This window comes from Danio rerio, chromosome 18 (genome assembly GCF_049306965.1).
Source record: "Danio rerio strain Tuebingen ecotype United States chromosome 18, GRCz12tu, whole genome shotgun sequence".
In the NCBI taxonomy this organism is placed as follows: Eukaryota; Metazoa; Chordata; class Actinopteri; order Cypriniformes; family Danionidae; genus Danio; species Danio rerio.
Window position 1 is genome coordinate 23851626 of NC_133193.1, and position 17304 is coordinate 23868929.

The 17304-nt window shown below is 38.5% G+C and overlaps 2 protein-coding genes across 5 annotated transcripts in view; one reads left to right on the forward strand and one right to left on the reverse strand.

The window, feature by feature from the left end:
• The window catches only part of cfdp1 (craniofacial development protein 1), a 70783-nt gene that overhangs the window by 44973 nt on the left and 8506 nt on the right, over positions 1-17304 (forward strand). The window contains exons 6-7 of one of the 3 annotated variants that reach the window (XR_012393766.1): positions 9887-11398; positions 11551-11665. Coding sequence is in view for 2 of the 3 variants with exons in the window: in NM_001100035.1 (NP_001093505.1) it covers positions 9887-10045 (159 nt within the window). In the remaining variant the exon portion in view is untranslated. Of the gene's footprint in view, positions 1-7190; positions 7264-9886; positions 11399-11550; positions 11666-17304 lie in introns of those variants that run through there. The other 2 variants (XM_073929431.1, NM_001100035.1) reach the window with 2 other exon arrangements.
• Positions 1994-17304, reverse strand: part of LOC141378823 (uncharacterized) — a 50919-nt gene continuing 35608 nt past the window's right edge. The window contains exons 1-2 of one of the 2 annotated variants that reach the window (XM_073930325.1): positions 4648-6219; positions 2141-4566 (exon numbers count right to left, since the gene is read on the reverse strand). In XM_073930325.1, coding sequence (XP_073786426.1) covers positions 2198-4566; positions 4648-5095 — 2817 coding nt within the window. In that variant the 5' untranslated portion in view covers positions 5096-6219 and the 3' untranslated portion in view covers positions 2141-2197. Of the gene's footprint in view, positions 6220-17304 lie in introns of those variants that run through there. The other variant, XM_073930326.1, reaches the window with a different exon arrangement.

The following is a 17304-nucleotide window of genomic DNA, read 5'->3' on the forward strand; positions in this document are numbered from 1 at the left end:
CCAGCAAGTTTTCACGCAGCGGATGCCCGTCCAGCCGCAACCCATCTCTGGGAAACATCACACACACATTCACACATACACTCATACACTACGGACAATTTAGCCTACCCAATTCACCTGTTCCGCATGTCTTTGGACTGTGGGGGAAACCGGAGCACCCGGAGGAAACCCACATGAACGCAGGGAGAACGTGCAAACTCCACACAGAAACGCCAACTGAGCCGAGGCTTGAACCAGCGACCTTCTTGCTGTGAGGCTACAGCACTACCTACTGCGCCACTGCTTTGCCCTGTCCTTGTAATTCAAAACTCTTAATCATACTTTTGACATTTATGAATTCTGCCACATTCATTTATCAATTTATCAATTCTGCCACAAACTTCCTTTGTGGGTTGGGTTTTGGGGTAGGGTAAGGCCATTTAATAAGCAGTTTTTACAGTATGAAATACTTTATTTTGATGGTCCATTTGTTGAATTTAAGTTACATTGCATGTATACGCTAACTAATTCCCAGTAGATTATAAGTAGACTGTTAGGTTGGGGGTTGGGGTTAGGGTTAGTGTAAGTTGACCTGTACTTGCAAAGTTTCTTATAGTCATGTCTGTTGAAGGAGCAGTAGCAACAGATATTAAGCAGACAGTCTAATAATACTCAAATGGACCATCAAAATAAAGTGTTACCAAAAATCTTAGGCCTATGGAGAGTCCTTCTAAAAGGATATACAAGTATGTTTGAGTGAGTTTATATAGAAATGAATCATGACAATTATAGATTTTTTTTTTTACTTAAAACTATAGGGTTGTTTCAATTCTAATACTAGTATTAGAAATACTCGCCGATACAGAAAAAAACTAGTCTAGTAGCTGTATACACTCAGGTATTGAATCGGTGTTTTGGACTTTAAACAAAATAGCCATAGTCATTGAAAACAACCTAGTCATGTTAATATAAATCCATGTCATTAGCGAGATACACATCTCACTGATCACATGGATTCATGTCAAAATGACTGGATTTTGGAAGGTAAGTTTTGCTGAGCATTAGTAAATGTAACCACTTTATTAGAAATGAAGGTATATTAAAGTAAATTGATATAATAATATATATAATAGATAATAATAATAATGGTATAATAATCAGATAAATGCAGCACTATTTTGATTGAGATTCTGCTCTGGGCATGGCTTTCACTTTGGAACAGATTAAAATTATTTATTCTTGATATTTTCTTTGCTGACTTTAACAGAGCTATCACAAATTGTCCAGCACAATTAAAATGGCAAATAAATAAATAAATATAAATCCCCATGTCATTGAAGTGTTTTTTACCTAGATTAAAAATAAATGAAATCAGTCTAGCCTGCAAATCAATAAACACTACAATGTGCGAAGTAGTTTATATTGCTGATTCGGCTTTATGAAAATCCTTTTGTAGTTATTTTGCATGCCAATATTTGCGATTTTAATAAGTCGTCAGTCATGCAGCAGTCAGGTGAGGTCTTCCCATGTGAAGTGTTTTTGTGGATGCAGCTGTAATGGAAGGAATATAATTACAGTATTGATTTTTCCATCATTGATTTTTGCTTTTTTGCTGCCTTTTTTTGCACCCCTGCATTTTTGTGTGTGTTGTCTGGCCAGACGGTGAGGAACCGTGGGAACACTAAAACCAGCTGTTATCTAAAACTATGACATTGTATTAAAATGATAAGATAATGTGTATTGACACGCACCGGCCACCTTATTAGGTTCTGTGTAAATAAATAAATACTAATAATTAAATAAAATAAATACTAAAAAATACTTGCAAGTATACACTGTTTTTTATTAGGTACACCTGTATGTGTTAACACAAATTTCTAATCAGCCAATCACATGGTCAAGACGATCTGCTGAAGTTCAAACCGAGCATCAGAATGGGGAAGCAAGGTGATTTGAATGACTTTAAACGTGGCATGGTTTTTGGTGCCAATTGGGCTAGATTCGGTGTATTTACATTTACATTTACATTTAGTCATTTAGCAGACGCTTTTATCCAAAGCGACTTACAAATGAGGACAAGGAAGCAATTTACACAACTAAGAGCAACAATGAATAAGTACTAAAGGCAAGTTTCAGGTCTGTAAAGTCTAAGAAGGGAAGTGTTAGTAGTTTTTTTTTTTTGTACAATTAGTGTGATATTCAAAGAGGCAATTGCAGCTTAGGAAGTGAAGTGGAGACTAAATAGTTGAGTTTTTAGTCGTTTCTTGAAAATAGCGAGTGACTCTGCTGTTCTGATGCAGTTAGGGAGTTCATTCCACCAACTGGGCAGATTGAGCGTGAGCGTTCGCGAAAGTGATTTTTTCCCTCTTTGGGATGGAACCACGAGGCGACGTTCATTCACAGAACGCAAGTTTCTGGAGGGCACATAGATCTGCAGAAGTGAGTGCAGATAAGAAGGTGCTAGGCCAGAAGTCACTTTGTAGGCAAACATCAGAGTTTTGAATTTGATGCGAGCAGCAACTGGCAGCCAGTGCAAACGGACTAGCAGCGGAGTGACATGTGCTCGTTTAGGTTCATTGAAGACAACTCGTGCTGCTGCATTCTGGAGCAGTTGAAGAGGCTTGATAGAGTTAGCTGGAAGCCCAGCTAGTAGAGAGTTGCAGTAATCCAGTTTGGAGAGAACAAGAGCTTGAACAAGGAGTTGAGCTGCATGTTCAGATAAGAAGGGTCGGATCTTTCTGATGTTATAGAGTGCAAATCTGCACGATCGAGCAGTTCTAGAAATGTGGTCAGAGAAGTTTAGTTGGTCATCAATCGTTACTCCAAGGCTTTTCACCATTTTGGATGCAGTAATGGTTGCCCCATCCATCTGGATTGAAAAGTTATGGTGTAGAGTCGGGTTGGCAGAAACTACAAGCATTTCCGTTTTTGCGAGGTTCAGCTGAAGATGATGATCTTTCATCCAGTGTGAAATATCCAACAGGCAGGCTGAGATACGAGCTGGAACCGAGGGATCATCAGGATGAAAAGAGAGGTATAGCTGGGTGTCATCAGCATAGCAGTGGTAGGAGAATCCATGTCTCTGGATGACTGGTCCTAGAGATGATGTGTAGATGGAGAAGAGAAGTGGCCCAAGAACAGAGCCTTGAGGTACCCCAGTGTTTAGATGCTGTAGGTTGGACACCTCTCCCCTCCAAGACACCCTGAATGACCTGTCAGAGAGATAAGATCTAAACCATTGTATAACAGTGCCCGCAACGCCCAGTGACTCAAGCGTAGATAGCAGGATCTGGTGGTTGACAGTGTCAAAAGCAGCTGACAAGTCCAGCAAAATGAGGACTGATGATTTAGAGTCTGCTTTAGCCAGTCTGAGATCCTCCACGACCGAGAGCAGGGCAGTCTCAGTTGAGTGGCCTTTCTTAAAGCCGGATTGCTTGTTGTCCATGAGATTGTTTTGAGTAAGAAAGTCCAGGACTTGATTGAACACTACTTTCTCCAGAATCTTGGCCATGAATGGAAGCAGGGATACTGGTCTGTAGTTTTCAAGTAGCGTATGGTCCAGGTTGGGTTTCTTTAGCAGTGGGGTTACCCTAGCCTGCTTAAATGTAGTGGGGAATAAACCAGAGTCAAGAGATGTGTTAATTATGTGAGTCAGTGTTGGTATGACTGCAGGAGAGATGGCTTGCAAGAGATGAGAGGGAATGGGATCGAGTGGACAGGTGGTTGCATGGCTAGATAGCACAAGTTTGGACACCTCAGACTCAGAGAGCTGAGAAAAAGAGGTGAGTGTGTGTGGTGTTGGTGTTGTATCTTGCGTGTTTGTTGTAGGTGCAGCAAATTGAGCACTGATTTTTGCAGTTTTGGTGCAGAAGAATGTAGCAAAGTCATCAGTAGTAAGTGTGGAGGATGCGGGTGGAGGAGGAGGATAGAGGAGGGAGGAAAATGTTTTAAAAAGTAGGCGAGGATTAGTGGCATTGTTGATTTTCAGACGGTAATACGTCTGCTTTGCAGAAGTAACCTCAGCTGAGAAAGAGGACAGAAGAGTTTGGTATGTTAAGAGATGTGCAGGATTTTTAGTTTTCCGCCAAATTCTCTCTGCAGCCCGAAGTTTTGAGCGATGCTCACGGAGAGCATCCGAGAGCCAGGGTGCAGGAGGACTGGCACGGGCTGGCCTGGATGCAAGAGGACATAATCGGTCTAGACATGATGCTAGTGTGGAGCAGAGTGTATTAGTGGCACTGTTCGAATCAAGTGCAGTGAGTTTGCGAGATGGAGGAAGAGAGTCTGAAACAATGGTGGATAGTCTATTGGGTGAGAGAGATCGTAGGTTTCTGCGAAAGGTAACCAGTGTTGGAGTGTGTGGCGGCTCAGGAGTAATGTGGATGTTGAGAGACAGAAGGAAATGATCAGATATTTGTAGTGGAGTTACTATTGTTTGATCAGTGAAGCAGTGTCGTGTGTAAATAAGGTCTAGCTGATTACCTGATTTGTGGGTAGCAGAAGTAGGTGCTCTTTTTAGGTCAAAAGAGGCAAGCAGAGTCTGAAAGTCTGCAGCTTGCGGTTTGTCAACGTAAATGTTGAAGTCACCTAGCACCAATAAGGGAGTGGCAAAATTAGAAAAAGATGAGAGAAGAACATCCAGTTCATCTAGGAAGTGACCTAATTTACCTGGTGGGCGGTAGATGACAACCACATTTATGTAGAAGGGGTGGATAATGGTGACTGCATGGAATTCAAAGGAGCTGATTGTTGGCAGGGACGGTATCAGAGTAAATTTCCATTCTTTGGAAATTAGTAGTCCAGTCCCACCCCCTCTCCCTGTCTGACGAGGAGTGTGGGAAAAAGAGAAATTAGCAGAAAGAGTAGCATGTGTAGCAGTGTCCTCCGGCCTCAACCAGGTCTCAGTTAGAGCCATGAGATTATAGTCAGAATATGTAGCTATGGAGGTAATAAAATCAGCCTTGTTAACAGCTGATTGACAATTCCAGAGGCCCACGGAGAGAGAGAGTTGTGAAATAGTAGATACATGTATTGAACGAAGGTTGTGAGGATTACGCCTGCAGCGCACCTCCCGTGTTTTGCGAGTGTTAGTAACAACAGGAATTAGAAAACACATAATAAAAGTGCACTGACAACAAAAAATAAGTGTAAAGTAAAACAATACAGTAAAGTACTCAAGTGCTTTGTCGGTGTCTTTGCTCGGTGGAGTCGCGCAGGTAGAGTCGATGGTCTTTACCCTCGTCGGTCTTCACACGAGGCGGTCTTCACACGAGGCTGCCGCGACCGCTGCCGCGGTGAACTAGTTGTTTATATAACCCCAAAGCACTAGCTGATTGAATTCAGCTGGACACGCCTCCCGAGTCAAAACAAGGGCCGAAACTGAGGCGGACGACGCGAACCGCGTCTGCGTTCGCTACACAAGCTCTTATAGTAACCAAGGAAACAGTGGCTAAACAACTTCTAGTATTATACACAACTGAAAGCAAGTTTAAATGTCCTACAACTTTACACAAACAGCTGGAAACAAGTCCTCAAACCATACACAACAACTGAAACAAATCTTAAATGTACTTACAGGCTGCTGTTCTAGATGCTGCTAAAGTGCTTCTCCTGCCGACTAATGCTACCGTGCTCACTATATAGTGGTTACCTGGCGTTTGGACACGCCTCCCGAGTCAAAACAAGGGCCGAAACTGAGGCGGACGACGCGAACCGCGTCTGCGTTCGCTACACAAGCTCTTATAGTAACCAAGGAAACAGTGGCTAAACAACTTCTAGTATTATACACAACTGAAAGCAAGTTTAAATGTCCTACAACTTTACACAAACAGCTGGAAACAAGTCCTCAAACCATACACAACAACTGAAACAAATCTTAAATGTACTTACAGGCTGCTGTTCTAGATGCTGCTAAAGTGCTTCTCCTGCCGACTAATGCTACCGTGCTCACTATATAGTGGTTACCTGGCGTTTGGACACGCCTCCCGAGTCAAAACAAGGGCCGAAACTGAGGCGGACGACGCGAACCGCGTCTGCGTTCGCTACACAAGCTCTTATAGTAACCAAGGAAACAGTGGCTAAACAACTTCTAGTATTATACACAACTGAAAGCAAGTTTAAATGTCCTACAACTTTACACAAACAGCTGGAAACAAGTCCTCAAACCATACACAACAACTGAAACAAATCTTAAATGTACTTACAGGCTGCTGTTCTAGATGCTGCTAAAGTGCTTCTCCTAAAGTGCTAAAGTGCTAAAGTGCTTATTTCAGAAACTGCTGATCTACTGGGATTTTCACACACAACCATCTCTAGGATTTTCAGAGAATTGTCCTAAAAAAGAGAAAATATCCAGTGAGCGGCAGTTCTGTGGGCACAAATGCCTTGTTGATGCCAGAGGAGAATGGCCAAACTGGTTTGAGCTGATAGAAAGGGAACAGTAACTCAAATAACCCATCGTTACAATTGAGGAAATGCAGAAGAGCATCTCTGAGTGCACAACACATCGAAGCTTGAGGCGGATGGGCTACAGCAGCAGAAGACACCATGTGCCACTCCTGCCAGCTAAGAACAGGAAACTAAGAATATCAATGATTCAGAGTGTGGTGATGGTGTAATGGTGTGGGGGATATTTCCTTTGCACACATTGGGCCTATTAATACCAATTGAGCATTATGTCAAAGCCACAAACTACCTAAGACATTGTCAGCAATAATACTATCTCTTTATGAACAAAGTGTACCCATCTTCTGCAGGATAGCAGGATATCGCACCACCTCATAAAGCGCATATCATCTCAGACTGGCTTCTTGAACAAGCAATTAGTTCACTGTTACAAACTGCTATTGTATCCCGATTCCCAACCACATATTTTATTGTAAGAATTGAACTAGTGTTATATTAAACTAGCAGATATGTTCAAACATTCCGTTTGTTTTCTTTTCTTTTCGTCTTGCAATTTTTTTTTATTTTTTGCTTTCCTGGTTTCCTTCTTGACTAATGCTGTCAGTGTTCGCACAGATGGCAGATGCATTTTGTCAGACCTTTAGACATTAGTCATGTGTCTGTTTGTGGTTCTTCTCATTTCTCTGCGTACACGTGCGCTGCATGTGCTGAACACACAAGTTCTTTTAAATCGACTTGATCACATTGAGAAAACCGTTACTCTCAGTTCATTAAGAAATTAATGAAGGCTTTTTTTTACTCTGCAGGGAAGTAATACAAGTTCATGGCATTCATTTCACTTCAGCTTGAAGCACGACAGAGCGTTAACAACAGATTTATAAGAGGTAATTTTAATGATGCGATGTTGTTTACTCTCTGTATTTTCAAACGGATGTTGCAATAACCAAACTTTTTTTATATTTATGATATGCATACATTTAGTATTCTGAAAACAATTGTCTCATCTTCCCCTACACCAATACACGTGCACACAATTTTCCTTCTCGTTCCTCATGGCAGACTTTCCCCTATGACTCGCTTGAGCATGAAAGCATCTGTCCTTGGACACCCTGGCTCTCTAATGCACCCCAAGGTCCTATTGGCCACCCCCCTTTCCTCTGCAGACCCCCTCGGCCCACTGCCTTCCACCCTGGCACCCACATACAAGAGGGAGGCCCACTGGTCTGGTCTTTGCAGCTCTTTCATTCCACAGATCGTTTAACATTTCATTACCGCAGCCAAGCGCAACCTCAGTGTCAAGATGACTTTGGTAATGTTCAAAACACATCTTTGTTCCAGCTGCATGTTGCGATGCCAGCTACGTTATTGCCAGTGTAAGATTGCCTCTATGTCCTCTTGCTGATGAATGAATAATATGCGCGTGCGTATGTATGTATGTATGTATATATATATGTATAATATATATGTAAGTACTTGCTTATGGTTTATAAGGACACAAAATTCTAAAATGACATGGGTTTGACAGCTGTTACCTTAAGATGGCTTTTGAGGACATGCCTTGTTTCCTTGTAATTCAGAACACTTAAAAATCTAACTTAACGGGGTGTTTTGACATTTAAATATTGCCACAGGTTACCTTTGATGGTTAAGGGTAGGGTAAGGCCATATAAGGCCAAAGCGTGTGTACAGTATAAAATACATTACGCCTATAGAGGGTCCTCTTAAAAACATGTATGTGTAATATTTGGGTGTGAGTGAGTTTGTATAGAATTGAATGATAACAAATATAGATTTTGTTAAATGTAAAACTAGGGTCGTTCCAATTCCGATACCAGTATCAGAAATCCTCGCTGATACTGCAAAAATTAAAGATTAGTAAGCTGTATATACAAATACATACCCCCAGGTATTTTATCAGTACTCTGTATTGGCAGATACTCTGAACCCAGGTATTCTTTTCGGAAAAAGGGTATCAGTACATCTCTACCTAAAACATTGATATTATACTTCCTAAAAATTAAACATACCATCTTTTTTAACCAATAATCATTTCATGCAAAAATGTCTATACACTCACCGGCCACTTAATGAGGTATACCTCACTAGTAATAGGTTGAACCCCTTTTACCTTCAGAACTGCCTTAATCCTTTGTGACAGATTAAACAAGAGAATGGAAATATTCCTCAGAGATTTTGGTCCATTTTAACATGATAGCAGTTGCTGCAGATTTGTCAGCTGCACGTCCATGATATGAATCTCTCATTCCACCAAATGTGCTCTATTGGATGGAGATCTGGTGACTGTGGAGGCTATTTGAGTACAGTGAACTCTTTGTCATGTTCAAGAAACCAGTCTGAGATGATTTGTGCTTTATGACATGGCGCATTGTTCTGCTGAAAGTAGCCATCGAAGATGGGTAACCTGTGGTCATAAAGGGATGGACATGGTCAGCAACAATACTCAGGTAGGCTGTGCCATTGACATGATGCTTAATTGGTACTAATGGGCCCAGAATGTGTCAAGAAAATATCCCCCACACCATTACACCACCAGCAGAAACCTGAACCGCTGATATAAAGCAGGATGGGTCTATGCATTCATGGTGTTGATGCCAAATTCTGACCCTACCATCCGAATGTTGCAGCAGAAATCGAGACTCATTAGACCAGGAAACATTTCTGATCTATTGTCCAATTTTGGTGAGCCTGTGCAAATTGTAGCCTCAGTTTCCTGTTCTTAGCTGACAGGAGTGGCCTTCTCTTTAGGTGTGGCCTGTGGTCTTCTGCTGCTGTATAGCCCGTCCGCCTCAAGGTTCGACCTGTTGTGTGTTTGCTGGTTGTAACGAGTGGTTATTTGAGTTACTGTTGCCTTTCTACTAGCTGGAACCAGACTGGCCATTCTCCTCTAACCTCTGGCATCAACAAGGCATTTGCGCCCACAGAACTGCCACTCACTGGATATTTTCTCTTTTTCAGACAATTCTCTGTAAACCTTAAAGAGGGTTGTTCATAAAAATCCCAGTAGATTAGCAGTTTCTGAAATACAGTCCAGCCTGTCTGGCACCAACAACCATGCCACGTTCAAATTCACTTAAGTCACCTTTTTATGACTTATCACATTCTAATGCTTTGTTTGAACTGCAGCAGATCGTCTTGACCATGTCTACACACCTAAATGCATTGAGCTGCTGCCATTTAATTGACTGATTAGACATTTGCGTTAACGAGCAATTGGAAAAGTGTACCCAATAAAGTGGCTGGTGAGTGTATTTACATTTTAATAAAATGTCATTAGTTGTTTACATTAACCAACTGTAATGCAAAGCAACAATTGTTTTGCTAAATATTAATAGCTATATTATACACACATTTTCCTCCTTCCATTTATGCCAATATTTTGATGATGAAAAAAACACACCTCTTTTTGCTTGGAAACTGGCATCTATAATGCATAAAAACAATTATGGTCTAAAATATTTCTGTATGTTTATCCTCTCTCTAGTGCGAAGAGACCAGCAGGCATGGGGAGCATCCTGAATCGCATTGGGGCCAAAAAGCAGAAGATGAGCACTCTGGAGAAGTCGAAGATGGACTGGGATGCCTTTAAATCAGAGGAGGGCATCACAGATGAGCTGGCAATCCATAATCGAGGCAAAGAAGGGTATGTTTAAGCCTCATTAGTGACCCAGACAAACACATCATCTCGTATTATCTCCCATTAGAGTCTCACACTAGCCTCTGAGATTTTCATCAGAGCTGAATAAATATCATTAAGTGTCTTAAGTGCTTAAAGCAACAGCACACTGAAATGTTGCATTTCAGGCCGTTTTTGTGATACATTGCGATTTATTAATTATTCACAAGTTAACTGGACAGTGAAATGAATGTATTTGGGAAAAAACCTTATGCTGCGCACGCATTAGATTAATATGTTGACCTTTGTGGTTGCTGTTAGAATTGAGGATGAGCATTTGGAGTACAAAAAATGTACTTGGATTCTGTTCTGGCCACATTATGAGATGATTGTGTACTATTTGTTTTGGGTTTCTGTCTTTAAATTGTTTTCTGCATATGCATGTAAGATCACACTTTACTTTAAAGTAATTCTCACTACTTGATGCTGCTTAATAGTTATTAAAGTAGTAGTTAGTATTAGGTATTGGATAGGATTAGAGATGTAGAATAAGATTATGCAGACTTTGTACTTTTTAAGTACTAATAAGCAGCCAATATTTTAATAATAGGCAGGTTATGACCCACTAGTTAATAGTGAGAGTTGGTACTTAAACTAAAGTTTTACCTATTATTCTCACTGGTGGATAATGTTAAATGCAGATGTAAATGTGATCTACTGTACAACACTTTTTGCTTGTCCAATTTTCAAAGACCTCTGGAGGCAGCTGGAAATGCATTGAATTGGGTTGTTTTTGGAGTGTTAGTCAAATATATTTGATTAGCCACAAAAAAACAAAAACAACAACAACAACAGCAACAACAAAAACATCCGGTTTCCATCTAATACACTAACATTTGATCTTTATGGGACATGTTGTAAGAAAGTGGAACCAATTCATGTGTTCATGCTTCACTACATTGTATCAAAACTCATTGATTGGGATCAGAATTGTTGTTGTCTCCACATCCTTGCATTCCTCTGATCGGTCGATTAGGGATGAATTCCTTTAAGGAATATGCAGCAAACTTCATTATGTTTTCAGCTTAGTTCCTTTACTAATCTGGGGTCAACAGAGTGGAATGCACCACCAACTTATCCGGCATATCTTTTACGCAGCGGATGCCCTTCCATCTGCAACATATCACTGGGAAACATTCACACATACTCATTTATACACATATACACTAAGGAGGAAACCCACGCCAACATGGGGAGAACATGCAAACTCCACACAGAAATGCCAGCTGACCCAGCCGAGGCTCGAACCAGTGACCTTCTTGCTGTGAGGCGATCCTGCTACCCACTATGCCACATATATATATATATATATATATATATGTATGTATGTATGTATGTATGTATGTATGTATGTATGTATGTATGTATGTATGTATGTATGTGTATATATATATATATATATATATATATATATATATATATATATATATATATATATATATATATATATATATATATATATATATGTATAGTGGTGTTAATGTTTTTCATGGCCATTTTTCACTATCATCAGTGAATTTTAATTTAAATGATGTCTTTATCATCATTTTGCACATTGTCATGTCTTCATTACTGTTGACGAAAGCAAAAAAAAAATAAAAGAAAGAAAAAGAAGCAGCTAATTTTGAGATTAACACTGTCCTGCAGACAGGTCTAGGATCAGTATTCAGCATATCTGCAGAATGAATGGAGTGGGAGCTCAGCCAACAGCACTTCATTTAAGCCTGCTTATCTCAGCCTTGATGGCTATCTTGAGGAGAAGGTGAGAAGCAGGTCTCTGACTTTACCCAAAAGCTGATGATGCAAAACTGAGCAAAGAAAAGCCAGGGTCAAATAATTTAAACTGTCACAAGAAGTGAAGTAAGTGTTGGAATTTTGTCTTTTATTATTAGAGCAGTTTCATCAGAGTACCGGTTTGAGATGGAATTGAAACAGGGTGTAGCTGAGTGCAATTTAGAAGCAGGGAAAATGTGATGTAAAATGTTATTTTAGATTCCTGTATGGATGGTCAGATGAGTTTTTTTTTTTTGAAGCTTAAAATCATTCTAGGGTACATTCAGCTCAGCTGTTGATTGCAAATCCTAACTGATGATCATTTTAATCTTCTCAATTCAAATTTTACCCAAACGTTTTGGTGAACAAAAAGTTTTATTATTTTTAAGATAATTATGACCTAGTCCAAGTTTTTGATTATTTTTAGTTTCATTGTGTTTTTATTTGTGCGTCTTAATCGCATACAGTACTTATGCACTATTCTACGCCATTTTGTAGTATAAATAGTGTAAGTAGTGCGTTCACACTGAAAAAAAAGCAAAATTCTCATTCATAAGTGCATAGTGTACAGTGTGGCATTTGGGACGCAGCTTAAAGGTGTGAATCGTTCTGTTTTAGCTTAAAGTTTCTTCCCAAATGTTTTAATGCAGAAAATTTAAAAAAAAAATAATTTTATGGTAACCACAACCTAGTTTACGATAGTTAGAAGTTTTGTATGAAATAAACTATTCTAAGCTTCGTTGTATTCATTTGAGGTGTGACCTTTTTGTGTTTTAGCTTTTAGTATAATCCCAAAAGTTTTGATGTAGAGAATGTGATTTTATTAGTTTTATGCTAAATACAGCCTAGTTTACGATAATTTGAAGTTTTGTCTCAAGATGACTGTTTTGAGCTAGAGGTGTGAATCTTTTAGTTTCTGCTTTCAGCTTAATTCAATAAAAAAATTACCATTTGTGCATTACAATCAGTGCTTGACATTAATATTCGCCAACCCGCCAAATGTATGTAGATTTCAGCTGTGGTGGGTTAGATAGACATTCCCATTGGCAATTTTGGCTAGTTGGAAAAAAATTTGTAAATTGTAGTTTTCTTAAAAGCAGGGCTCAACAATAATGATGGCCCAATATGCGTGCAGATGTGATCTCAAAATTGAGAAGCAGCACAAAACAATTATACAAAAAATAATTGTTTGTGCGAGCAAAAGAAAGCAGGTGAATACCGAATGAGTGAATGATCACTCGTGGGCACAGGTGATGTGATACACGCAACTGTTTTTTAAAAGTCTGTGCTCCCATTTCCTTGCGCGAAGCAACAGTGTCTGAATACAAGACTGCTGCGATCTGTTCTCTTTGAAATAGACTGGACAAAAGTTATGCTCATGTATCCATATTCCTCATGCTTTTTGTGAGCAGTAGGGGTTGCTGCTTTCGCTTTAACCATTCTTTGAACAGATTCTTAACAGGTCTAAAGTTAACTGTGTGCACATGATCATCCTTTCATTATCACGCATGTTTTTCACCTCTTTTGTTTTGCTCACAGCTATTTATGTAAATAAGGTTTAATTATAATTTTTTTACAAAACCATTGCTTTAATAGGAGATTAACTTCCATTGATGTGTAGTTAACAGGTGATCTAAGACAGTTAGCTAGAAACAGTTAGCTGAGTTTTTTTTTTTAAGAATAGTTTTGCTAAATAAAAAGTGCACATATTCATCTATATTTTGCTTGTTTTGACACATTATTAAAAAAATTATGACAAAATAATATTATTTATTCATTTTTGATGTGGTCAGAGATAAATTTGGCAAATCTTTAATAATGGAGCCCTGAAAAGTCATGTGAAATAATAAATAATTGCAATGCAACACTTTGAAACCACAACCCGTTTGTTCATGCTCACTGAGCTAGGTCACAACACAAAAAAATAAAATGAATGAGGAGGCATGTGGACATATAACACTATTTAAATCAAGTCGTTTTAGCATGTCAAAGTCAAATTTATGCATATAAAATATATTTTCCCATAAACAAAATTGTGGCAAGTAAAAATGGTGAGGGGCTAGTAACATTGGAAATCTACTAGCCATAGTAGCTGGTAATCAAAAAAGTTGATATCAAGTCCTGATTACAATGCATGTTTTCTTATTGTGGTAATGGCCACAAAACAGATAAAACAGATGTAAGCTACAAGCAGTAGAGTAAATGTAATATATAATTAAAGAATCATGTTACATTAACTGTAATTAAAAGAAGCTACAGATCAAAATGTAGACACTGACATAGTCTGCTGTATTATTAATTACAAATTAATTGGTTAATTATTTAAAGCTTTAAAAGATATTCCGTCAAGATCTGTGAGTGTCAGTTATTTCTTTGGTCACAGATTTACATTAGTTACAAAGACAGTGGCATGTTAATTATATTAAGTCCTAAAGCATGGATCAAATATGGGGATACACATCAGATTTATCTTCCAAATGAAGACATAGTAGAATGTGTTTAAATGTGAATCAAGGTATTATGAATTATTTCTGTTTGTTTTGACCATTGAAATGCAATACGCCTCTGAAGAAAATCGAATTTGGGATGGCATGATAATAAAGAGAGAAGACTTTAGTGTATATTCTTCAGGTGTTTCCCTCAGCATGAGTAATGCAGATCTTTTTTGTGTTTTATTACACTTGATGACTTTTTTAACATCAAACACATCCCACATTTTATTTTCACATTCATATTGTGGAAAACATACAAGAAGCGCATGAATCCTGAACATATTAACCAGCCCTGTATTTGGCCTCAGTTCTATAATAGTAATAAAAGACACACAAGGAAAGCCATTTCATAAATCCAGGATTAGATTTGCCTTTCTCATCCTTCATGCCTTAATGTTAAGGATGGTGTTTCAGAGAGAGACTTCTTAGTTTAATAATATCTAATTCTAGAGACAATACCTCTTTATTGATCCCCTCAACACTCCTCATTCATCTCAGGTGTATAATTAATACCTAACAGCCTACAGGGAAAAGGTTTACGCCTGCTGTAATGGAGAGTAAATGTAGACATGATTGAGAGTGAACAGTTCTCTGTATGGACAGTTTCTTTACATAGCAAGCTAATTTTTGCTTGTCTTGTCAGAGTTACGACCACAAGCCTAAATGCATGGTCTTTTTTGGCAAATTACAACATCATGATACAAATTATTATGTTTAAGGGATTGAAAATAAAGTCCATAGATTAAGTATACTTACGCTGTCAAGGCTGACTCTGTACCAGTAATCTACAGATCAGTTTTTAGACTTCAAAAGGCTTTAAAAATTAAACACAACCATAATTGAGATCTACACACATAGTTTGTGTTTGTGCTCCGTGGTCATGGGTCATGATTAGATTCATGGTGAGTTATGGAGGAAGTGAGAGCGGAACAAGAGCTTTTCATGGATGTGTGTGTGTTTGTGTGTGTGTGTGTTTTTTTTTTTTTTTTTTTTTCTGGAGGTGAGTAATTGCAAAGTCTCTTGGGTTTGGTGCCGCAGCTGTGGCTATAGGTTATCTCAGTAGTTTATCAACTTTGTTGTTGTCTTGCTTTCCTCTGAGTAATATTGAATATTATAACCATCCTACCAAGCCTGTCACCATAGTTTCCCATCCTACATTCCTCTGGGGGAAAGCTGTGCCACAGTTGTGTAATGTTACCCTGCTCCCAAGATACATTTGGTGTAAAAACAAGATGGCAAGATGAGCCCCTGGATTTTGTCTAGAGGGTATGGTGATGTACAGTGACATCATTTGGGCATCCATTGGATATTTTACTTGCTTTCATGTTGTTCCAAACCTATCTGTGGCTTTCATCTATAGCAGGGTCTCAATCAACAAATGCAGATTATTTCTGGGGCTCATTTAAATGTTAAAATAAATGTCCGTAAGTGCTCTATTTTTACTAAAGCTCTATTTTTGAAAATATTAAAGGGTCATTGTAATAAGTTTTATACCAGCTATATTGTGTTGTATTAATAGATTTCCATGGCTTACATAGAATGGTATGATGGTAGTGTAAATATGATAATTTTGCTAATATTCAATTTATATGGCCTCATTTAATAGATTTTTTTCATATGCATATTAAGATTTGTAAAAAATAAATGTTCATTAGTAAAATTTGACTGCTCGCTGAATTGAACGTCATAGTTTTTACAAAAAAAGGAAGATATTTAGAAAAACTAATGCCAGTAAAGTCACTAAAGTTACCCAATCTGCTTTCTGATGTTCTTGTACTATCTGTTAAACTTTTGTTAAAGCAACAGTTGTTAGGTATAAAATAATAATAATTATTATTATTATTATGCCTAATATTAAATTTTTACTTAAATAAATTACTTCAATGTGTAGAATAAAAAACAAAAAAAGAGCTTTGACTGCATATACTCTGGGCAAGAATGTCAGAGTGCATCAATTACATCAGGTTTCCACTTTTTGTTGTACTTGAATGTTTACGCGGCCCTCCCATGAATTGTCAGTCCCTGATATGCAACTGCATCTCAATCATCACAAATACCGCAGAAGACCTAATGGAACCCACATGGACCCAAGATTCTTAAAGAGATCAGCCAAGTTTGGTGAAGGAAAAATCGTGGTTTGGGGTTACATTCAGTATGGGGCATGCGAGATATCTGCAAAGTGGATGGCAACATCAACAGTCTGAGGTATCAAGACATTTGTTACATTACAAATCACTGGAGAGGGCAAATTATTCGGCAGGATAGCACTCCTTCTCATACTTCAAAGTTCCTAAAAGCAAAGAAGGTCAAGGTGCCTTTAAAACTTTTGCCTTTCATATAAACCACTTTTGATACCAAATGATCAACTAGAAGTAAAGTTATTATTTGTTGCTCCTAAAACTTGGATAGGCAACAAGACTTTTGTCAGGTAGTGTATAATTTTGTATTAAAACCTCAAGCTTCTTTCAAATGTTAATGTACTATACTTGTATTTTTTCTTACTACTGCAGATCAGGAATAAAGTTGATGAGCATTAAAACAGTCTACAGTATAATGGGTCTACAGTATAACAGCTTTCTCTGGATGTGAAAACGGTTACAGATATCTACTGTGATCAAATAATTTGATAGACATATTTGAATTGTGGGCAGCATGGTGGCTTGGTGGTTAGCACTGTCACCTCACAGCAAGAAGGTTGCTGGTTCAAGTTGTGACTAGGCCAGTTGGCATTTCTGTTTGGAGTTTGCATGTTCTCCCTGCGTTTGTGTGGGTTTCCTCGAGTCCAAAGACATGCGCTTTAGGTGAACTGAACAAACTAAATTGTCCGTAAAGTATGTGTGAATGAGTTTATATGGGTATTTCCCAGTACTGGGTTGCAGCTGGAAGGGCATCTGCTGTTTAAAACATATGCTGGAATAGTTGGCGGTTCATTCCGCTGTGGAGATCTTTGAAATGGAGACT